The sequence below is a fragment of the Candoia aspera genome, chromosome 4, assembly GCF_035149785.1.
Source record: "Candoia aspera isolate rCanAsp1 chromosome 4, rCanAsp1.hap2, whole genome shotgun sequence".
NCBI classification, from domain to species: domain Eukaryota; kingdom Metazoa; phylum Chordata; class Lepidosauria; order Squamata; family Boidae; genus Candoia; species Candoia aspera.
Genome location: NC_086156.1, coordinates 111,280,267 through 111,304,172, shown reverse-complemented (window position 1 = coordinate 111,304,172; position 23,906 = coordinate 111,280,267). Strand labels below are relative to the sequence as shown.

Genomic DNA, 23,906 nt, shown 5'->3' with positions numbered 1-23,906 from the left:
CAGGTGTACAGGTCCCTCCTGGGTAAGGAGAAGCTGGAGGAGCTCCTGCAGTGCCACTGTGAGGAATGTTCTCAGCATCTGTGTCATGAGCAATGATGGCGAGCAGGAAGGGGCTCCCATCCAGGGTGGAAAATGCATGCGTAGTACTGAGGAATTAAGCAGCCATTCAAAGAGACACAGATCAGGCCCGCCTTAGCTTTTGGGGTTTATATGTCTGGGTTTTTCCCACGCTTATTCAGTTTGTTAGGATTCTGTTATGTAGCAGTAATAAACACTAGAGAACTACTCCTCGTCTCATTGTGATTCTCACTGTTAGGACAATCTGTCAGATAAAGTTGCTTGACTTCACTTAGAGTTGGACTCTGGCTGGGCAGATCCTTTGGAAGTGACTGAGACATGTGTGAGCCCTGTTATCTGGGAGGAGATTGAGCTGGTTGATCCTGAGGAAGTGGACACTGTCCTCGTGGCTGTGAGCTTGGCCACCTGTGTTCTGGACCGGTGCCCCTTCTGGGTTCTTAAGGCCTCCTGGGAGGTGACATGTGGTTGGGTCCAAGCGATGGTAGATGTCTCCTTGCAGGAAGAGGTGGTGCACCCTCTTCCCAAGAGGCCATCCTTGGACCCAACATGTGAGACAACTTTCATCCAGTCTCCAACCTTCCCTTTCTGGAGAAAGTTGTTGACAGGGTAGTTGGCATGCAGCTTTAGAGGGCCCTGGATGAAGAGGATTATTTGGACCCTTTTCAGTCTGGGTTCAGGCTGGGAAATAACTCTGAGGCAGCATTGGTTGTGCTTGCTGATGACCTTTGGAGGGCTCAGGATGGGGGTGGTACAGCTCTCCTGGATCTCTTAGTGGCTTTTGAAACCATTAACCATGGTATTCTTCTGGACCAGCTCCAGGGGTTGGGAGTGGGAGGCACCATTTTGCTGTGGTTCTCCTTCTTTTCTCCATGAACTGTTCCAGTCAGTGTTGGTGGATGAGGAGAGGTTGAGCCCTAAGGCCCTGCAATGTGGGACTTGGGTCTCTTCCCTCTGCTCTTTAACTTCTACATGAAACCACTGGGTGAGGTAATCTACAGCATGAAGTACGGTATCATCAGTATGCTGATGATAACCAGTTATACATTTCTACCCTTTGCCAGGCAGGTGATGCTGTTGTGGTGCTGTCCAAGTGCCTTGAGGCTGTAAGGATCTGGATGGGGATGAACTGACTTCAGCTCAACTCTGGAAAGACAGTGTGGGTTTGGGTTTTTGGTCACCCAGGGTCTGTTGACTTGTCATCTTTGACTCTGGATGGGGTTGCACTTCTCCAGAGTGAGCTGGTGCATAATTTGGGGTCCTCCTGGACTCACAGCTCCCACTTGATGAGCAGGTAGCAGCCAGGGCTAGTGGGCCTTTGCACAGATCCATCATGAGTGCCAATTGCACTCTTTCCTGGACTGGGAGGACTTGCTCACACCTTTGTCACTTCCCATTTGGATTACTGCAATGTGCTTTACTTGGGGCTGTCCTTGAAGACCACTCAGAGGTAACAACTGGTCCAGAATGCAGCAGTGCACACAGTATTGGATGCTCATTGGTTTGCCCACATTACACCTCTGTTGCATAAAGTTATACCTCTATTGCATAAGAAAGCTCCCAGTTTTCTTCCAGGTGCAATTCATGGTACAGGTTATCCCCTTTAAAGCCCTACATGGCATGAGACCTGGTTATGTGTGGGACCACATCTCCCTAAGAATATCTACCCATCCCACTAGACCAGTTAGGGTAGGCATGCTCCAGATCACTTCCCTGAAATCCTGCCACCTAGTGGGACCTCAGAAGCATGCCTTTCCCATGACTGCCCCTACCTTATGGAACACTGTCCCCACCCCTGCAGTTTGGCAGATCCCCCCACCCTTTAGCTTTTCAGAAGGCCATCAAGTAATTGGAGTTTGCTGCAGGGCATCCTAAAGGAATGATTAAGGCACAGAGATTTTGTTTTTGTTTGATCATTTTACTGCTTTATTTGTTTGTTTGTTTGTTTGCTTGTTTTATAGTTATGGGTTTTACTGTTGTTATGAGCCAACCAGAGTTGTTTAAGATGGGCGCCCCTATAAATCTTTCAAATAATAAGTAAATTTCACAAATACGCATATAAATAAGCATATACATATTCAACAGCTGCTCACACTCAAGGTATGTCAGTCTGTCATTTTTTTTATTTGCCGTCTAGAGCAAACACTGAACCGTTTTCTTTGTGAAATCATTTGCAAACAAATCAACAAATATACCTTAAAAAATCTTGACCATTGCTATTGTTCATTGCTATCTTTCCCCTTATTCAAAACTACCATCTTTAAACAAATGGAAGATGGACTAACAATGTCTGTCCAACCAGAATTTGTTATGTAAGAATGCTGAGCACAGCTAGTTTAGAGTGAGGACAATGCTTAGTGCAAAATTATTTAAATGAGATCAGCTCATCATGAATAAAATAGGTAACGGAATAATGTTGGGATTCAATGCAAATAATCATATATGGATCCATGCCAGTGTCACTAAAGACCATTGAAGTCAAAATGCTCCTCAATTTGTTGTGAATGCTACATACACCAACCACCTGCTCAAGACTGGAAGGGGATGAAAATGCTAGAGACTTGGAAAGATGCTAAGAGAGTATTACTGCTTAAAGAGGGACAAGATTTAACTTTAGCAAAAAAAAATTAGACCAATATCATTACTGAATAATGATTATAAGTTGCTTACAAAGGTTTTAGCTGTAAGAAAATAAATGTCTGAAAATACTTTTACAAGAATTTATTCATTTGGATCGATGTGGGTTTTCACTTAAAAGGCAGTTAAAGGACATTGTTAGAATTGTGTTGAATATTTTTGGAGTATTTGGAACAACACAATGAGACACAAGCCACATTGATCTTTTTAGCTGCAGAGACAGCTTTTGTCAGTTCGAACTGGATTTTTTTTGTTTAAGGTTTTAGAAGAAATGAATTTTGGAGATAACTTTATAAAATGGTTGAAATTGATGTATAGCTCACTAATGGCACAAGTAATTGTTAATGGAGATTTAACCAAACCATGAGAGATACAAAAAGGAACAAGGCGAGGTTGCTTACTGTCACTTCTTCTGTTTATTTTAGTTCTTGAAATATTGAATAAAGAAATAAGACAAGATGAGAGGGTTGTGGGAGTAAAGATTTAAAAAGGGCCATACAAGTTAAGAAGTTTTGCGGATGACTTGGTTCTGGTTTTGGCAGATCCTTTAAAGAGAATTGAATTTTTAATGAGTAAATTAAAAGAATTTGGGGGCTTAGCAGGTTTCAAGATTAATAAATAGAAGACAAAGATATTAACAAAAACATGAAGATACAAGATCTTGTATAATCATATATATCATGAAGATAAAATGAGTTTTAAGATTGAGAAGAAGGTAAAATACTTGGGTATAATTATGACAGATATGAATTCTACGTTACTTCAAAATAATTATGTTAAGACATGGAATGAAGTTAGAAAAGATATGTCAAGATGAGATAAAATACAATTGTCATTGTTGGGTAGAATGTACTTGATTAAGACAAATGTTTTACCTAGAATGTTATTTTTGTTACCTGTTTTGACAACTGATGTACCATTTAAACAATGGCAGAAGGACATATCTAAATTTGTATGTCAGGGAAAAAACCTTGAGTTAAACATAAGGTACCACAAGATACAAAGGAAAGAGGAGGATTGGGTCTACCAGATTTGAAATTATATTTTGCTGCCTATTGTTTAGCTTGGATGAAAGAGTGGGTGTTGTTAAGAAATAAAAGGCTATTGGAGTTAGAAGGACATGATTTGAGATTTGGGTGGCATGAGTATCTGTGGTATGACAAAGTTAAGGTTAATGTAGATTTTAAAAATCATTATGTCGATGGGGGGCATTCTTAGAGTATGGAATAAATATAAATCTAGGTTGTGTCCCAAAACACCTCTGTGGCTATCAGCACAAGAAACATTTTTAGACAAGAAATGATAAGTAAAGATAGATGGTGAACTTATTGTGATGTACTAGAATTTTTTTCAAAGGGACTGCAAAAAATGGAATCAAGAGACAATTTGACAACAGAAGAATATATCTGTTAATGGTTTTCTTATGTACAATTGCTAGAAAGGTTTAAAGTGGATAAAAGATTTTATGGTTTTGAACAAAGACTGAGTTTGAAATAGAATTATGTACTAATGATGAACATATTATTGCTAAAATGGATAAACTTTTGCTTCAACATGAGACAGATGAAGAACAAGTGAAAGAATGTATGATAAAATGGGCTAAAAATTTGGCTGTGATATACAAATGGACCAATGGGAAAATATGTGTTTGAAAGGACTGAAATTTACATTATGTTCTAGCCTTGACGAGATTTTTTATAAAATGATGCATCCTTGGTATTTGTCACCAGAGAAATTGTCTAGAATGTATAAAGGTAGTTTGAATCATTGTTGGAAATTTGAAAAACATGAAGGGACATTTTATCATGTTTGGTGGACATGTAAATACATAAAAATAAAATTGGATACAAATGCATACATTAATTCAGATTTTAAAGATTAATGTACGACTGAAACCAGAGACTTTTCTTTTGGAACTAATGGACAGGCAGTTAGAAAAAAGTCATGGAACTTTCTTTTTATATATGATCATTGTGAGACTATTATATGTTCAAAAGTGGAAAGGTTCAACACTACCCACAATGGAGGAATGGCTGGTGAAGATGATCAAACTTGCAGAGATGACTAAATTAACATCCTTGATCAGAGAAGAGACAGTATCTACATTTATGGCTGACTGGAAACCCCTTATAGACTTTTTTCATGAAAAAAAATGCACTTATGACTTGTGGTTTTGATGATTAGAAAAAAATAGATTATAGAAAAAAGAGAGGTTTTTTTTTTGTAATCATAGTGTAAGAGATAACTTTGTATCATATTTATATTTGCTGCAAAGGAAATCAGAAACTTATTCTTTCTATTTCTTTTTATTCTTTCTTTCTGTACTCTTTCTTTCTTTCCCCTCTTTATTTTGTATTAGTTTGTGTTAGTTTTTATGTTCTCTTTAAAACTTCTAATAATGCATACACATACTAAATCCACCTGGGAGAGAATCCATTAAATTACCTTCCTATTCTGACCAGAAACATTTGCAAGAAGTGGTAATCACAGCTAGTTCTATATTTGCAAAATTTGGACCTTTCAAGTGACCTGATTTCCATGTTGATATACTTAGGATCATGGCTTGAATAGTTAAATCCAGGATTATTGGATTCCAATTATCTATAGCACGGCTGCCCTGTTTCTTGCCCCAATGCAACAGACATATAAATTCCTTTTTTTACTTGCAAGATTAAAGACACCTTTTATACCATTCCAATTTGACAGGCTAAATTCCCTTAAAAGATACAACAGTGTCTGGAAGCTTCCTGTAAAGCAATCAAAAGCTGCTGGTGTTTCCTAACAGAAACAAGCAGTTGCCCTAGGGAAACATATCAAATCAGTGTACAGATGCATTGAATTGGCAAAATAAATTTGAAAAAAAAAATCCCCTGCGTTAAAAAAAATCCTTTAGAAATATGACTAGTTGAATTCACTGAATACCATTTGCTGTGATTGCACATTTCCTTTCTGTCTCTGTCCTGTCTCATCTATATCTATCTATCTATCTATCTATCTATCTATCTATCTATCTATCTATCATCTCCATATCATCTCCAGTATGTATCTTCTATCTTTATCTATCATCCATCCATCCATCTATCCATCTACCTATACACAGTACCTGTTAGTGAAATTTTCTTTATATCCCTATTAAAGTCAATGAGATCACAGAAAGAGTAGATTTTTGCTGTAGTGTTTTTATTTTTGTATTTAAACAGAGTTATATACTGCATAATCCCAGTGTGGTCAGCCCAGAAGGGTTTTCAACAAACATTCAGTCCATAATCATCAAATTCAGAAGGTAAAATAAATCAAATCACCATAAACTATCTTAGCATAACAAACAAACAAATCAGCCCATTATCTTAAAACAACATAAAAGCATGGCACCAGCATTAGAAGATCAGGCAAATGCCTGAAATATAGATCTATCATCAAAAGGCCAGAAAGTCTGACATCACTGAAATGGACCTTCAGGTGCTATAGACTTGATCAGCATACCCCAAGAAGTTAGGTGCAACCATAGATCATGACCACATGCGGTATATTTCTGAAATGTGTATGTTCAAAACCACTGTTCTATGTCAACATAGCAAGCTGCCAAAAATGGTGAAATATGTGGTGGGTCTTCAAACAAGAGGTCAGATACACTAGGCTTCAAAGCTGCTGCATCTTCAGATTTTTCCTGAAGACTTAGCAATGGCTGCAAACTGTCTCAATATTAGATCTTTCAAGGCTTCCTGAACCTGTTTATTTCTCAAGCTGTAAATGAAAGGATTGAGCAAAGGGGAAACAATCATGTTCAGAATGGCCACTATTTTGGCCAACTCCACCTTGCTCTCCTGGGCTGGGCTGACGTAAAGGAAGATGCAGCTCCCGTAGGTGATGGAGACAACAATGAAGTGAGAGGCACAAGTGGAAAATGCTTTCTTTCTCCCTGCAGCAGAGGGGATCCTCAAGATAGTTTTAATGATGTTGATATAGGAAGCCACTGAAATGGTCAAAGTCCCCAGCAATGAAAAAGAAGCAGTGACAAACCCCACAAGTTCAAGAAGTCCAGTGTCCCCACACAGGAGGTTCATCAGAGGGATGTTGTCACAAAAGAAATGGTCCAGGATGTTTGAATCACACATTGGAAGCTGTAATAAGAGCAGACATGGGCCAATGATGAGGAGAAAGCTTGCAATCCAACAACAGAGAACAAAGGAGGTACACAAACTCTTGCTCATGATGGATGGGTAGCGTAAGGGGTTACAGATGGCCAGGTATCGATCATAGGACATGACGGCTAAGAGGAAGAACTCTGTGGTGCCCAGATAGAAGTACAAGAAAGATTGTGTTATGCAACCAACATAGGAAATATTTTTATTGCCCATCAAAAGATGTGACAAGGTTTGGGGGGAGACAACGGTGGTGAAACCAATTTCCAAGATGGAGAAATTCCAGAGGAAGAAATACATCGGGGTGTGTAGCCGGTGGTCTATGTTAGTCAGGATAATAATCACAGCATTTCCCATAATTGTCAATGAGTAGGAAAAGAAAAGGATGGCAAAGAGCAGGAGCTGTAGTTTCCGAACGTCTGTGAAGCCAAGAAGTATGAACTCACTGATTCTTGTTTCATTGTTTTTCATGGCTACTACAGAAGTGCAATCGGGAAGTTGATAGGAGAAGAAAAAAAATTCTCTTAATATTAATATTCAGCTGAGTAACTCTACAGCTGCTTTGAAAATGCTTCTGTATCCAGAATTTTGTTGTCATTCAAGCTACTGGTGTCCTGAAAATGACACCCACATCTCTGTATTTCAGAAAGGATGATTGTACCCTGTAGAAGCATTTATGTGGGAGGGAGATCAGTCCTTTGCATAGCATGAGAAGAATTCTATTTTCAACTGGACATCATTTTCTCTCTGCAGTTTTCCCCAATTTTTATAGTTTTAAACATTTCTTCTCCAAAACACAGCCTTATCTTTTTTAAAAAAATGCATACTGAAGGATAACATTATGTAAGTGAAACTTTATGTACATCCACAATAAAATGTGAATCAGATTTTTTTCTCCCCAGCCCTAAATACTTTCTAAAATCTTCTATACTCTCATACTTCTAAGTGAATGGAGAATTTTTGCAATATTGTAGAAACCATCTTTTAAAACCCTGTATGTATTCAAATAGCAATTAAAAGAGATAAAGTCTGTATTACATTGTTTTGTTTTAGTTAATTTTATTCATTGGCCTTTTAAGTGAACAAATCTTCGCCTTCTGGGAATTTATACTAGGTACTCACATTATCTATTTATTCAGGCTTGAAGTGATAAAATAAGGAAAGAACTTCACCAGTAATGCACAAGTCCCCTCATGATCCGTACATTCAGGTGTCTCCCTCAGTTGAAGCATCTTTCAAGGTTGGCATTACATTGTAGCATTGTGCTGTGGTTCAGATGCAAAGGCAGAAAGGTTATTGCGAGCATGGCGGTGATGAAGGTTGCATCTGACTCTTTAAAAGAAATGCTTCTTTCCCTAACTCCATGCAGGAGCCACAGAAGGCAACCAAAAGCAGCTTCAGAAAGATGTATTTGCTTTAAGCAGAAAAGAGGATTGCTACTTTGATGTCCCCAAGTGATCCTATTTGTGGTTCTTAGCTGGAAAAAATGCAGGTCCCTTGGGTTATCTTTCTATCATCATAACCACCTAAAGGTTGGAGAACCCAAATAGGAATTTTTGAAAACTCATTCCTAGAGATCTCCAGCAAATCCCTAAGCTCCTACAGGAGTGTAAATCCTTCTTCTAGGAGGGAGAATAGTCCCTCCTGATCTCAAACAATAGTGAGACCTCTCTTAGAGTAAACAAGTCCTTCACTTCGATCTAGGACTATTTTGACTAAACATTGGCCCAATATTCCTTTCATTACGGATCTTTGGGTCATCTTGCTCTCCAAAAGCTTATCCTGAAAGTTTTTTAGTCCCTTCAGTAGGATGGATGTGTCAATCCAGTGCAAATGATATACTGTATGTGGGGATATTTTTTTCTAGTACATCCTTTTGGGATGGATGGATGGATGGATGGATTCCCTGGCGGTATGTGTCTTCCTTAACCTCGGGTCCTCTACTAGAGGCCTGGGAATTTGAAGGTTCTGCGCAGTATCTGAGCTGTTCCTAGCACTTCACTCTTCTGAACAGAGAGCTCTGATGTTGTTCCTGGGATCTGTTGGAGCCACTCTCCATACTTAGGATTCATACCTCCGAGTATTCCTACCACCACTGGGACCATTTTGGCCTTCACTTTTCACATCCTCTCTAGTTCTTCTGTCTATCTATACAGCCATCACCACCACTGTCTTCTGGTCCTTGTCTACTACCACAATGTCTGGTTGATTGGCCAGTACCTGCCTGTCCGTCTGGATCTGGAAGTCCCACAGCACCTTAGCGCTGATATATAGATGATGATATAGATGATGATGATAGATAGAGGTAGAGGTAGAGGTAGAGAGAGATAGAGAGATAGAGATGATAGAGATAGAGATAGAGATAGAGATAGAGATAGAGATAGAGATAGAGATAGAGATAGAGATAGAGATAGAGATAGAGATAGAGATAGATAGAGATAGATAGAGATAGATAGAGATAGATAGAGATAGATAGAGATAGGTATAGGTATAGGTATAGGTATAGGTATAGGTAGAGGTAGAGGTAGAGGTAGAGGTAGAGGTAGAGGTAGAGGTAGAGGTAGAGGTAGAGGTAGAGGTAGATGAATCAATTTGTACTATATGCTGATATTGGCTGCTCATTATAGGTTTCCTGAACCTCCACACAATATGACTAAGCATTGCTAATTTGATCATATTTTCTGTTTACTTTTTCCAAGATCCCTGGAAGCCAATAGATAGCCATCTGATATTTATTTATTTTTATTATGTCGGGTGTTTGCTTTGTAATTTATGTGTTGATGGTTTTAAATGGTCAATTTTATTGCAACCTGCCCAGAGTCCCCCTTTCAGGGGGGAGATGGGTGGTGATAGAAATTTGAATAATAAATAAATATGTATGTATGTAGTGATTTGGAGGAGAACATGTGATTTGTTAAACAGAGAATTTCCACTGATGAATTCCAGGATGAAATCCCATCTCCAGATATCTCATTAACATTTGCCTTCTTCAGAATGCATATTGGGGGATTCTGTTCTTTGTCCAGCCAGCTAAGAAGCCATGTTCTCTTCAACACCATTTCGTTCCAACACTTATGTGGCCATGGCCATTAAAATATCCAGGCCTTCCAAGGAAATCTTTTCCATTCCCCCACAACTCCCAACTTTTACACATCTCTCTCTACTATTCAGATTTAGGGAAAAGAAACAGATAAAGAAACCACAAAATGCTTATGTGTAACTGGCAGACCCCTCTGTGCTGGAGATCTCCAAAGGATATTCCCAGAAATTAGGAGGTTCAACCACAGAGCTTTGTCCACATGAAATGTTACCCAGAACTACCAAATAAAATGATATTTGGCAACCCTCCAAACCAGAGGTCAGATACACCAACTCCAGAAGGGACTGAGTTTTCAGCTTTTCCCTGGACCTTTAGCAATGGCTACAAGCTGTCTCAATATTAGATCTTTCAAGGCTTCCCGCACCTGTTTATTTCTCAAGCTGTAGATGAAAGGATTGAGCAAAGGGGAAACAATCGTGTTCAGAATGGCCACAATTTTGGCAAACTCCACTTTGCTGTCCTGGCCTGGGTTGATATAAAGGAAGATGCAGCTCCCGTAGGTGATGGAGATAACAATGAAGTGAGAGGCACAAGTGGAAAATGCTTTCTTTCTCCCTGCAGCAGAGGGGATCCTCAAGACCCTCTTGATGATGTTGATATAGGAAACCACTGAAATGGTCAAAGTCCCCAGCAATGAAAGAACAGCAGTGACGAATACAAAACTTTCCAGAATTCTGATGTCCCCACACAGGAGGTTCATCAGTGGTGTGATGTCACAGAAAAAATGATCCAGGATGTTTGAGTCACACATTGGAAACTGTAATAAGAGCAGACATGGACCAATAATAGAGAGAAAACCTCCAACCCAACAGCCAAGAACAAGGGAGGTGCATAAACTCTTGCTCATGATGGATGGGTAGCGTAAGGGGTTACAGATGGCTAGATATCGATCACAGGACATTACAGCTAAGAGGAAGAACTCTGTGGTGCCCAGATGGAGATACAAGAAGAATTGTATCATGCAACCAACATAGGGCATAGTTTTATTGCCCATCAGTAAATGTGATAATGTTTGGGGAGTGACAACCGTGGTGAAACCTATTTCCAAGATGGAGAAATTCCAGAGGAAGAAATACATTGGGGTGTGTAGCCGGTAGTCTATATTAGCCAGGATGATAACCACAGCATTTCCCATAATTGTCAAAAAGTAGGAAACCAAAAGGATGGAGAAGAACAGGAGCTGCAGTCTCCGAACATCCGTGAAGCCAAGAAGTATGAACTCACTGATTCTCGTTTCGTTCTTTTTCATACTTATTACAGAACTAGGGTGAGGAAATGGAAAGAAGAAAATGATTTCTCTTAAAATGAGCTGAATAATTGTATATCTGCTTTGAAAATGCTGCTCTAACTAGAATTGGCATGTGATGCAATTCCCTTAAACTAACAATGTCCTGAGAATGATTCCCACATCTCTGGTTCCACAAGATACCTTTTTTCCCTTTCTAGCCAGTGAATAATATGTACATGGCATAGAAGTAGAAAATGGAGAAAGTCAATCACTTAATGATCCTGGAGGGTGGGGAGATGGATAACAGTTGTCTTTTCTCTGCTGTGAAGAGAGTCAGTAGATGGTCACCATAAATATCATGGTTTATCATCAGTGGGCAGAGGGGAGGGGATGGTGTCTTATTAGTGGAAGAGAATTGTCAACCTTGCGAGGTAGTCCAGACAAGAAGCACACCCAGAATTACTAGCCCTAACTCTATTGTAGGGATTCATTAACAGCATCTTGCAAGTCCAAAAGTCCATCTTTCTCTCCTTGCTTTTACAGTCCAAGAAATAATTGAGGGTCCCTTCTGAGATCTTTGCAACACCCACATTCCCTCTGCAGAATCAGCTGCCACTTCTCTGACTGTTGTCTACTCTGCAGCTGTTCCTCCTGTCTCCTAAGGTCATGCCCACATGCCATTACAGGACTTCAGCAATGCTTGGGCACCCCCTTGTAAGGTCATCCCACAGCACTATCAGATTCTGGATGTCAAGGTCACTGGTTGATTTAGATTGCCTTCCTGCAGCCACTGAAAGGACAGGGATACATTTCAAATATTATCAAAAATCCTTTTAAAATACTGTATATATTCAAAGAAGAATTTAACCCTACTAACTCTATATTACACTGTCTTTTTAAAAAACTTTATATAATTCATTGGCCTCCTAAGTGAACAAATCTTTGCCCTTCCTGGAATTTGTAACATATACTCACATTTTATAGTGCTTCAGTCTTGCAGCACTAAAACAGGGAAAGATCTTAGTCTGGAATGAACAAGCTAGGCACCTCAGGATCTGTGTGTCCATGGATTTCTCTTGACCAAATCTTAGCTGAAGCCTCTTTGAAAATTGATATTAAATGGTCGGCTGTGCTGTGGTGAAGATCCAAAGACGGAAAGGTGACTGTGGTCATGCGGGGATAGGAAGATAGCAGCTCTCTCTGACTCCTTCAAAGAAATGCTTCTTTCTTTCTTGAGGGTCTGCAGAAGGCAGCCAAGAGAAGCTGAGAATATGTGTGCTTGCTTTAAGCAGCTGTAGAGAGATGCTACACTCCTGTCCCTGAGGGATTCCCTTTGGGGTTCTTAGCTAGGGAAAAAAAAATGCAGGTCTCTTGAGTTACCTCTCCACCACCATAATCAGCTAAAGGATGGAGAATCCAGATAGAAACTTTTGAGGACATTCTATCAGAGTTATTGAGCAAATCCACATGTCCCTTCTGCAGTGTAAATCATTCTTTATTGAAAAACTTCAAGACTGGGGAATAACGCTTCCTGATCTCAAACAATATAGACTGTGCCTTACTTCTACTAAAGAGCCCATTCACTCAACCCAAAACACATTTTGATGGATCATTGGCCCAAGATACATTCCAATAATGATCTCTGGATCATCTTACCCTTCCAAAGCCTACCTTGAAAGCTGTTTAGTTCCTTTGGTATGACAGATGTGTCACTCCAGGGCAAACAACTGCAGAGATATAGTTGTGAATATTTTTCTTTAGAAGATCTTTTGGGGCAATATCTATATATAAATACAAAGCAATATGTACTATCTGATGTATTAGCTAGTCATTATCCATTCTCTGAATCCCCACATGATGTGATTAGGATTCGGTTCATCCAGCCATGTTCCCTTTATTTCCGGAATATTTTATACCCAAAGATGGTATAAGGCAAAGGGGAAGTATAATAAAATAGAGGACTGGAGTCATGCTGTGGAGCCCAAGCTTTCAAAATCCGCTTTATAAAGGGACACTTTATATCCATAAAGAAGCTCCATAGGAATCAGTCTAGCTAGATGGAAAGACCGATGCACAATGACTGGATTCCTACATGCTCAACCTGGTTTGTTAATGTCTGTCCAGCTCTGTTCACACAATTGTTTAAACCAAGTATGGTTTCCCCTAGATTTCTGGGAAAGGGTGGTTATCCTGTTGTATGAACACTGTAACCAAGTTGAAAGCAGCATAAGAAAACAGCTCATGAGATCCTAAAATGCAGCGCACGTAATCCTCTATCCAATCCATCACCTCAGACTCTGAGACATGAGGCTTTCTGAGAACCACAAGCTCCATTTTTGTCTCCTTTCATGAAAAGAGGATGTTATGACATCTTTTAATCCTTCCTAAAAAAAATATTCAACATATCCCACTGCAATATCAGTGGAAATAAAACAACCCAGCTCTAAGATTCAAAAGTCCATTTAGCCTCCTTTTGCCTTGGACATTGTAAAATTCCATATCTGGGGGAAAAAACAAACAATCTGACCACCAGGCTTTCATGAAGAGTTTGGCTTAGAATGAAAGCCAAATAGAGAGAAAAATTAAACAGAAATTGTCATCAAAGCTTCTGATTTTTATTAACAATCACTGAATCAATTGAGTTTTCAATCTCTCTCTCTCTCTCTCTGTATGTGTGTTTGTGTGTGTGTGTGTGTATATTAAAGAAATTATTATATATTAAAGTATTTACATGGCCACCCAACTCTCTCACAGATGACTCTGGGCAGCTACAGAAATAAAGTCACAAATAAAAAACCCTATACACCCCCACCACACGGCAGCCACAAAATATTCAAACAAACCACTTGTTGGGCTCCATATTAATCTGGGATCTCCAGGCCCACTGGCAAAACCAGATAGATATATCTATCTATTCTAAAGAGAATGAGACGTGTGTGTGTGTGTGTGTGTGTCTGTGTGTGTATTTACGCACACACACACAGCTGTGCCCACTCACAGCTGTGCACACATACACACAGAGACACCTAGGAGTGAAGTCCAGACTCCAGGTTTGCTCATTCCATCCCAAATCTGCTACATACATAGAATATTTTGTTGTGTGTATTTGTCTGTATAAGTGTGTGTTTGTGCATGTACATACAGTGATACAAACAAAATAAAAGGGATTTAAGCCCTTTGCATTAATGGCATCATTTGTGGAATTATGTACTTGATCGAACTTGCATCAGCTGCGGCAGTAAACTAGGTCAGTTTCATACATCGGGATTTAATGGACACCCAGATGCAATGGGCAGGTCTCCTCCTCCCCTCCTGAGTTATTAAATCGAGGTTTTACTACATAGATACATACTACATAGTTATTCTTGTGTTTGGAAATGTATGAATTCAAAGATAGAGCAGAACGTGTGATTTGTTGAGCAGAGAATTTCCATTGATGAATTCCTGGATGAAATCCCATCTCCACATATCTCATTAACATTTCCCTTCTTCAGAATGGATCCCATTTTGCAGATTGTGCTGCCGATCTCCAAAGGATATTCCCAGGAATTAGGAGGTTCAACCACAGAGCTTTGTCCACATGAAATGCTATCCAAGACAACCTAACAACAGGATATTTGGCAGTCCTCCAAACCAGAGGTCAGATACACCAACTCCAGAAGGGACTGGGTTTTCAGCTTTTCCCTGGACCTTTAGCGATGGCTACAAGCTGTCTCACTAGATCTTTCAAGGCATCCTGGACTTGTTTATTTCTCAAGCTGTAAATGAAAGGATTGAGCAAAGGGGAAACAATCGTGTTCAGAATGGCCACTATTTTGGCCAACTCCCTTTTGCTGTCCTGGCCTGGGTTGATATAAAGGAAGATGCAGCTCCCGTAGGTGATGGAGACAACAATGAAGTGAGAGGCACAAGTGGAAAAAGCTTTCTTTCTCCCTGTAGCAGAAGGGATCCTCAAGACCGTCTTGATGATGTTGATATAGGAAACCACTGAAATGGTCAAAGTCCCCAACAGTGAAAGAACAGCAGTGACAAACACCCAAAATTCAAGAATTCTGGTGTCCCCACATAGCAGTTGGATCAACGGTGTGATGTCACAGAAGAAATGGTCCAGGATGTTTGAGTCACACATGGGGAACTGTAGGAAGACCACAAATGGACTAATGATGAGGAGAAAGCTTCCAACCCAACAACCAACGACCAGGGATGTGCATAAATGCTTGCTCATGATGGATGGGTAGCGTAAGGGGCTACAGATGGCTAGGTATCGATCATAGGACATGACGGCTAAGAGGAACAACTCTGTGGTGCCCGGATGAAAATACATGAAAGATTGCATCATACAGCCAACATAGGGAATGTTTTTATTGCCCATCAGTAAATGTGACAAGGTTTGGGGAGTGACAGCAGTGGTAAATTCAATTTCCAAAATAGAAAAATTCCAGAGGAAGAAATACATTGGGGTGCGTAGTCGGTAGTCTATATTAGCCAGGATGATAAGCACAGCATTTCCCATAATTGTCAATATGTAGGAAACAAAAAGGATGGAGAAGAACAGGAGCTGCAGTCTCCGAACTTCCGTGAAGCCAAGAAGTATGAACTCACTGATTCTCGTTTCGTTCTTTTTCATACTTATTACAGAAGTAGGGTGAAGGGATTGATAGAAGAGAATTATTTCTCATAATATTAACACTCAACTGAGTAACTTTACGTCTGCTTTGAAAATGCTGCTCTCACCAGAATTTGCATGTGATGCACTGCCACATCTCTGGTTCCACAAGATACTTTTCCCTTTCTAGCCAGTGAAGAATATGCCCATGGCATAGCAATAGAAAAAGGAGAAAGTCAACCGCTTGATGATCCTGGAGGGTGGGGAGATGGATAACAGTTGTCTTTTCGCTGTTGTGAAGAGAGCTGTATATAAATAAACATATAAATATCATGGTTTATCATCAGTGGGCAGAGGGGAGGGGATGGTGTCTTGTTAGTAGAAGGGAATTGTCAACCTTGCGAGGTAGTCCAGACAAGAGGCACACCCAGGATTACTAGCTCTAACTCTATTGTAGGGATACATTAACAGGCTCTTGCAAGTTGGGAAGTACATCTCACTCCCTTCACCTTTACAATCCAAGAAAGGGTTGAGGGTCCCTTCTGAGGTGTTTGACACACCCACATTCCCTCTGCAGACTCAGCTGGTCTGACTTTTTTCTACTCTGCAGCTGTTCCTCCTGTCTCCCAAGGTCATTCCCACATGCCATTCTGGGAATTTAGCATTGTTTTTTTGGTACCTCCTAGTGAAGTCATCCCACAGCACTATTGAATGTGACATTCTGGGTGTCAGGGTCACAGTTTCATTTACATTGCTCACTTTATCACTCCTCTGTAATATTTTGGAGGGCATATAGCCTATACCATATTTTCCCTTGGGCTCCTTTGTGAGAGCCTTGGTTGCATCTGTCTCCAAACACTTTCATTTCATAGTGAAGTAGGTGTTTTCCCATAACACCTTCTACAAGTACTTACATGGGACAGAATCACTGCTTTGCAAACCATGGGAGGAATTCAGAGGCACCATGTCGCTTTGCTCAATTATTGGAAGGCATGGAAAGATTTTCCCATTATACTTAACTGTGTGTGACATTCTCTCAGCTCTTCTCCCAAAACGCTATAGAGTTTTAAGCACTCCTGGTTTCAAACACGGCTTTACAAAATCCAGAAAAGAAATGCAAATACTCAAATGTTATATTTCCCATTGATGTACCATATTGTGCATGTGTGATTATAAGTAAATCCTCCATAGAATGTGAATCGGATTTTTTTCTCCTCCAGCCTTCAATGCCATCAAAAAGTGATTTATGTCTTGCAGCCGCTGACTAGATATGGATACATTTCAAATATTACAGAAAATCCTTGTAAAACCTGAGCCTTTTAACTCTGTATTACATTGTCTTTTCTTAAAAGTTCATTTAATTTGTTGGCCTCCTAAGCGAACAAATCTTTGCCCTTCCTGGAATTTATAACAGATACTCACATTTTATAATTCTTCAGTCTTGCAGCACTAAAATAGGGAAAGATCTTAGTCTGGAATGAACAAGCTAGGCACCTCAGGATCTGTGTGTCCATGGATTTCTCTTGACCAAATCTTAGCTGAAGCCTCTTTGAAAATTGATATTATATGGTCGGCTGTGCTGTGGTGAAGATGCAAAGACGGAAAGGTGACTGTGGTCATGCGGGGATAGGAAGATAGCAGCTCTCTCTGACTCCTTCAAAGAAATGCTTCTTTCTTTCTTGAGGGTCTGCCGAAGGCAGCCAAGAGAAGCTGAGAATATGTGTGCTTGCTTTAAGCAGCTGTAGAGAGATGCTACACTCCTGTCCCTGAGGGATTCCCTTTGGGGTTCTTAGCTAGGAAAAAAAAAATGCAGGTCTCTTGAGTTACTTCTCCACCACCATAATCAGCTAAAGGATGGAGAATCCAGATAGAAACTTTTGAGGACATTCTATCAGAGTTATTGAGCAAATCCACATGTCCCTTCTGCAGTGTAAATCATTCTTCTTTATTGAAAAACTTCAAGACTGGGGAATAACGCTTCCTGATCTCAAACAATATAGACTGTGCCTTACTTCTACTAAAGAGCCCGTTCACTCAACCCAAAACACATTTTGATGGATCATTGGCCCAAGATATATTCCACTAATGATCTCTGGATCATCTTACCCTTCCAAAGCCTACCTTGAAAGCTGTTTAGTTCCTTCGGTATGACAGATGTGTCACTCCAGGGCAAACAACTGCAGAGATATAGTTGTGAATATTTTTCTTTAGAAGATCTTTTGGGGCAATATCTATATATAAATACAAAGCAATATGTACTATCTGATGATATTACCTAGTCATTATCCATTCTCTGAATCCCCACATGATGTGATTAGGATTCGGTTCATCCAGCCATGTTCCCTTTATTTCCGGAATATTTTATACCCAAAGATGGTATAAGGCAAAGGGGAAGTATAATAAAATAGAGGACTGGAGTCATGCTGTGGAGCCCAAGCTTTCAAAATCCGCTTTATAAAGGGACACTTTATATCCATAAAGAAGCTCCATAGGAATCAGTCTAGCTAGATGGAAAGACCGATGCACAATGACTGGATTCCTACATACTCAACCTGGTTTGTTAATGTCTGTCCAGCTCTGTTCACACAATTGTTTAAACCAAGTATGGTTTCCCCTAGATTTCTGGGAAAGGGTGGTTATCCTGTTGTATGAACACTGTAACCAAGTTGAAAGCAGCATAAGAAAACAGCTCATGAGATCCTAAAATGCAGCGCACGTAATCCTCTATCCAATCCATCACCTCAGACTCTGAGACATGAGGCTTTCTGAGAACCACAAGCTCCATTTTTGTCTCCCTTCATGAAAAGAGGATGTTATGACATCTTTTAATCCTTCCTAAAAAAAATATTCAACATATCCCACTGCAATATCAGTGGAAATAAAACAACCCAGCTCTAAGATTCAAAAGTCCATTTAGCCTCCTTTTGCCTTGGACATTGTAAAATTCCATATCTGGGGGAAAAAACAAACAATCTGACCACCAGGCTTTCATGAAGAGTTTGGCTTAGAATGAAAGCCAAATAGAGAGAAAAATTAAACAGAAATTGTCATCAAAGCTTCTGATTTTTATTAACAATCACTGAATCAATTGAGTTTTCAATCTCTCTCTCTCTCTCTCTGTATGTGTGTTTGTGTGTGTGTGTGTATATATATTAAAGTAATTATTATATATTAAAGTATTTACATGGCCACCCAACTCTCTCACAGATGACTCTGGGCAGCTGCAGAAATAAAGTCACAAATAAAAAACCCTATACACCCCCACCACACGGCAGCCACAAAATATTCAAACAAACCATTGATGGGCTCCATATTAATCTGGGATCTCCAGGCCCACTGGCAAAACCAGATAGATTTATCTATCTATTCTAAAGAGAATGAGACGTGTGTGTGTGTGTGTGTTTCTGTGTGTGTATTTACCCACACACACACACCTGTGCCCACTCACAGCTGTGCACACATACACACAGAGACACCTAGGAGTGAAGTCCAGACTCCAGGTTTGCTCATTCCATCCCAAATCTGCTACATACATAGAATATTTTGTTCTGTGTATATGTCTGTATAAGTGTGTGTTTGTGCATGTACATACAGTGATACAAACAAAATAAAAGGGATTTAAGCCCTTTGCATTAATGGCATCATTTGTGGAATTATGTACTTGATCGAACTTGCATCAGCTGCGGCAGTAAACTAGGTCAGTTTCATACATCGGGATTTAATGGACACCCAGATGCGATGGGCAGGTCTCCTCCTCCCCTCCTGAGTTATTAAATCGAGGTTTTACTACATAGATACATACTACATAGTTATTCTTGTGTTTGGAAATGTATGAATTCAAAGATAGAGCAGAACGTGTGATTTGTTGAGCAGAGAATTTCCATTGATGAATTCCTGGATGAAATCCCATCTCCACATATCTCATTAACATTTCCCTTCTTCAGAATGGATCCCATTTTGCAGATTGTGCTGCCGATCTCCAAAGGATATTCCCAGAAATTAGGAGGTTCAACCACAGAGCTTTGTCCACATGAAATGCTATCCAAGACAACCTAACAACAGGATATTTGGCAGTCCTCCAAACCAGAGGTCAGATACACCAACTCCAGAAGGGACTGGGTTTTCAGCTTTTCCCTGGACCTTTAGCGATGGCTACAAGCTGTCTCACTAGATCTTTCAAGGCATCCTGGACTTGTTTATTTCTCAAGCTGTAAATGAAAGGATTGAGCAAAGGGGAAACAATCGTGTTCAGAATGGCCACTATTTTGGCCAACTCCCTTTTGCTGTCCTGGCCTGGGTTGATATAAAGGAAGATGCAGCTCCCGTAGGTGATGGAGACAACAATGAAGTGAGAGGCACAAGTGGAAAAAGCTTTCTTTCTCCCTGTAGCAGAGGGGATCCTCAAGACCGTCTTGATGATGTTGATATAGGAAACCACTGAAATGGTCAAAGTCCCCAACAGTGAAAGAACAGCAGTGACAAACACCCAAAATTCAAGAATTCTGGTGTCCCCACATAGCAGTTGGATCAACGGTGTGATGTCACAGAAGAAATGGTCCAGGATGTTTGAGTCACACATGGGGAACTGTAGGAAGACCACAAATGGACTAATGATGAGGAGAAAGCTTCCAACCCAACAACCAACGACCAGGGATGTGCATAAATGCTTGCTCATGATGGATGGGTAGCGTAAGGGGCTACAGATGGCTAGGTATCGATCATAGGACATGACGGCTAAGAGGAATAACCCTGTGGTGCCCGGATGAAAATACATGAAAGATTGCATCATACAGCCAACATAGGGAATGTTTTTATTGCCCATCAGTAAATGTGACAAGGTTTGGGGAGTGACAGCAGTGGTAAATCCAATTTCCAAAATAGAAAAATTCCAGAGGAAGAAATACATTGGGGTGCGTAGTCGGTAGTCTATATTAGCCAGGATGATAAGCACAGCATTTCCCATAATTGTCAATATGTAGGAAACAAAAAGGATGGAGAAGAACAGGAGCTGCAGTCTCCGAACTGTTGGCAGATGCTGGGAAAGCCTTTAGCCCAGGAGAGGTCAAAAAAGTCACACACCAAGCATTTCTATAAAAATAATTTATTTACAGAAAGCAAAAACAAAAGCAAAACATTTAAAGTACGTAGCTCCCTTTGGAGCAAGCCTTGCTGAGCTACATTTCCAGCAGAGAGAAAAAGAGGAAGTAAGAACAAGTCCGGGCAGGATTCCTCCCCTCCCCCCAGGCTATTTGCATGAAGCACGTGAGAGGAGACAATCTAATACAACCCCTTCACCTGGCCAAAATGATTAGGCACATATAGCAGTCTTAATCTGTTAGTAGGAAAACCTCAACACGAACTTCCGTGAAGCCAAGAAGTATGAACTCACTGATTCTCGTTTCGTTCTTTTTCATACTTATTACAGAAGTAGGGTGAAGGGATTGATAGAAGAGAATTATTTCTCAAAATATTAATACTCAACTGAGTAACTTTACGTCTGCTTTGAAAATGCTGCTCTCACCAGAATTTGCATGTGATGCACTGCCACATCTCGGGTTCTACAAGATACTTTTCCCTTTCTAGCCAGTGAAGAATATGCCCATGGCATAGCAATAGAAAAAGGAGAAAGTCAACCACTTGATGATCCTGGAGGGTGGGGAGATGGATAACAGTTGTCTTTTCGCTGTTGTGAAGAGAGCTGTATATAAATAAAAATATAAATATCGTGGTTTATCATCAGTGGGCAGAGGGGAGGGGATGGTGTCTTGTTAGTAGAAGGGAATTGTCAACCTTGCGAGGTAGTCCAGACAAGAGGCACACCCAGAATTACTAGCTCTAACTCTATTGTAGGGATACATTAACAGACTCTTGCAAGTTGGGAAGTACATCTCACTCCCTTCACCCTTACAATCCAAGAAAGGGTTGAGGGTCCCTTCTGAGGTGTTTGACGCACCCACATTCCCTCTGCAGACTCAGCTGGTCCGACTTTTGTCTACTCTGCAGCTGTTCCTCCTGTCTCCCAAGGTCATTCCCACATGCCATTCTGGGAATTTAGCAGTGTTTTTTTGGTACCTCCTAGTGAAGTCATCCCACAGCACTATTGAATGTGACATTCTGGGTGTCAGGGTCACAGTTTCATTTACATTGCTCACTTTATCACTCCTCTGTAATATTTTGGAGGGCATATAGCCTATACCATATTTTCCCTTGGGCTCCTTTGTGAGAGCCTTGGTTGCATCTGTCTCCAAACACTTTCATTTCATAGTGAAGTAGCTGTTTTCCCATAACACCTTCTACAAGTACTTACATGGGACAGAATCACTGCTTTGCAAACCATGGGAGGAATTCAGAGGCACCATGTCGCTTTGCTCAATTATTGGAAGGCATGGAAAGATTTTCCCATTATACTTAACTGTGTGGGACATTCTCTCGGCTCTTCTCCCAAAACGCTATAGAGTTTTAAGCGCTCCTGGTTTCAAACACGGCTTTACAAAATCCAGAAAAGAAATGCAAATACTCAAATGTTATATTTCCCATTGATGTACCATATTGTGCATGTGTGATTATAAGTAAATCCTCCATAGAATGTGAATCGGAATTTTTTCTGCCCCAGCCTTCAATGCCATCAAAAAGTGATTTATGTCTTGCAGCCGCTGACTAGATATGGATACATTTCAAATATTACAGAAAATCCTTGTAAAACCTGAGCCTTTTAACTCTGTATTACATTGTCTTTTCTTAAAAGTTCATTTAATTTGTTGGCCTCCTAAGCAAACAAAACTTTGCCCTTCCAGGAATTTATAACAGATACTCACATTTTATAATTCTTCAGTCTTGCAGCGCTAAAATAGGGAAAGATCTTAGTCTGGAATGAACAAGCTAGGCCCCTCAGGATCTGTGTGTCCATGGATTTCTCTTGACCAAATCTTAGCTGAAGCCTCTTTGAAAATTGATATTATATGGTCGGCTGTGCTGTGGTGAAGATCCAAAGACGGAAAGGTGACTGTGGGCATGCGGGGATAGGAAGATAGCAGTTCTCTCTGACTCCTTCAAAGAAATGCTTCTTTCTTTCCTGAGGGTCTGCAGAAGGCAGCCAAGAGAAGCTGAGAATATGTGTGCTTGCTTTAAGCAGCTGTAGAGAGATGCTACACTCCTGTCCCTGAGGGATTCCCTTTGGGGTTCTTAGCTAGATTAAAAAAAATGCAGGTCTCTTGAGTTACTTCTCCACCACCATAATCAGATAAAGGATGGAGAATCCAGATAGAAACTTTTGAGGACATTCTGTCAGAGTTATTGAGCAAATCCACATGTCCCTTCTGCAGTGTAAATCATTCTTCTTTATTGAAAAACTTCAAGACTGGGGAATAACACTTCCTGATCTCAAACAATATAGACTGTGCCTTACTTCTACTAAAGAGCCCATTCACTCAACCCAAAACACATTTTGATGGATCATTGTCCCAAGATACATTCCACTAATGATCTCTGGATCATCTTACCTTCCCAAAGCCTACCTTGAAAGCTATTTAGTTCCTTCAGTATGACAGATGTGTCACTCCAGGGCAAACAATTGCAGAGATATAGTTGTGAATATTTTTCTTTAGAAGATCTTTTGGGGCAATATCTATATATAAATACAAAGCAATATGTACTATCTGATGATATTAGCTAGTCATTATCCATTCTCTGAATCCCCACATGATGTGATTAGGATTAGGTTCATCCAGCCATGTTCCCTTTATTTCCGGAATATTTTATACCCAAAGATGGTATAAGGCAAAGGGGAAGTATAATAAAATAGAGGACTGGAGTCATGCTGTGGAGCCCAAGCTTTCAAAATCCGCTTTATAAAGGGACACTTTATATCCATAAAGAAGCTCCATAGGAATCAGTCTAGCTAGATGGAAAGACCGATGCACAATGACTGGATTCCTACATGCTCAACCTGGTTTGTTAATGTCTGTCCAGCTCTGTTCACACAATTGTTTAAACCAAGTATGGTTTCCCCTAGATTTCTGGGAAAGGGTGGTTATCCTGTTGTATGAACACTGTAACCAAGTTGAAAGCAGCATAAGAAAACAGCTCATGAGATCCTAAAATGCAGCGCACATAATCCTC

At 40.2% G+C, this 23,906-nt stretch overlaps 4 protein-coding genes across 4 annotated transcripts; all 4 read right to left on the bottom strand.

Annotated features, from left to right (window-relative positions):
* Positions 1 to 6,368: 6,368 nt before the first annotated feature.
* Positions 6,369 to 7,328, bottom strand: LOC134497091 (olfactory receptor 6E1-like). Its single transcript, XM_063302804.1, has one exon. It carries the CDS (start codon positions 7,323 to 7,325, stop codon positions 6,369 to 6,371), a length of 957 nt encoding a protein of 318 aa, XP_063158874.1. The 5' UTR covers positions 7,326 to 7,328.
* A 2,918-nt stretch (positions 7,329 to 10,246) lies between these two features.
* On the bottom strand, positions 10,247 to 11,203 carry LOC134497458 (olfactory receptor 6C3-like). Its single transcript, XM_063303118.1, has one exon. The coding sequence runs from the start codon at positions 11,201 to 11,203 to the stop codon at positions 10,247 to 10,249; it is 957 nt and encodes a 318-aa protein (XP_063159188.1).
* Positions 11,204 to 14,855: 3,652 nt separating this feature from the next.
* Positions 14,856 to 15,809, bottom strand: LOC134497457 (olfactory receptor 6C74-like). The gene has a single exon (XM_063303117.1). The coding sequence runs from the start codon at positions 15,807 to 15,809 to the stop codon at positions 14,856 to 14,858; it is 954 nt and encodes a 317-aa protein (XP_063159187.1).
* A 4,102-nt stretch (positions 15,810 to 19,911) lies between these two features.
* LOC134497456 (olfactory receptor 6C74-like) lies at positions 19,912 to 21,202 on the bottom strand. The gene is made up of 2 exons (XM_063303115.1): positions 21,145 to 21,202; positions 19,912 to 20,810 (listed from the first exon to the last, which is right to left on the bottom strand). The coding sequence occupies exons 1-2, from the start codon at positions 21,200 to 21,202 to the stop codon at positions 19,912 to 19,914; spliced, it is 957 nt and encodes a 318-aa protein (XP_063159185.1).
* Positions 21,203 to 23,906: the final 2,704 nt, after the last annotated feature.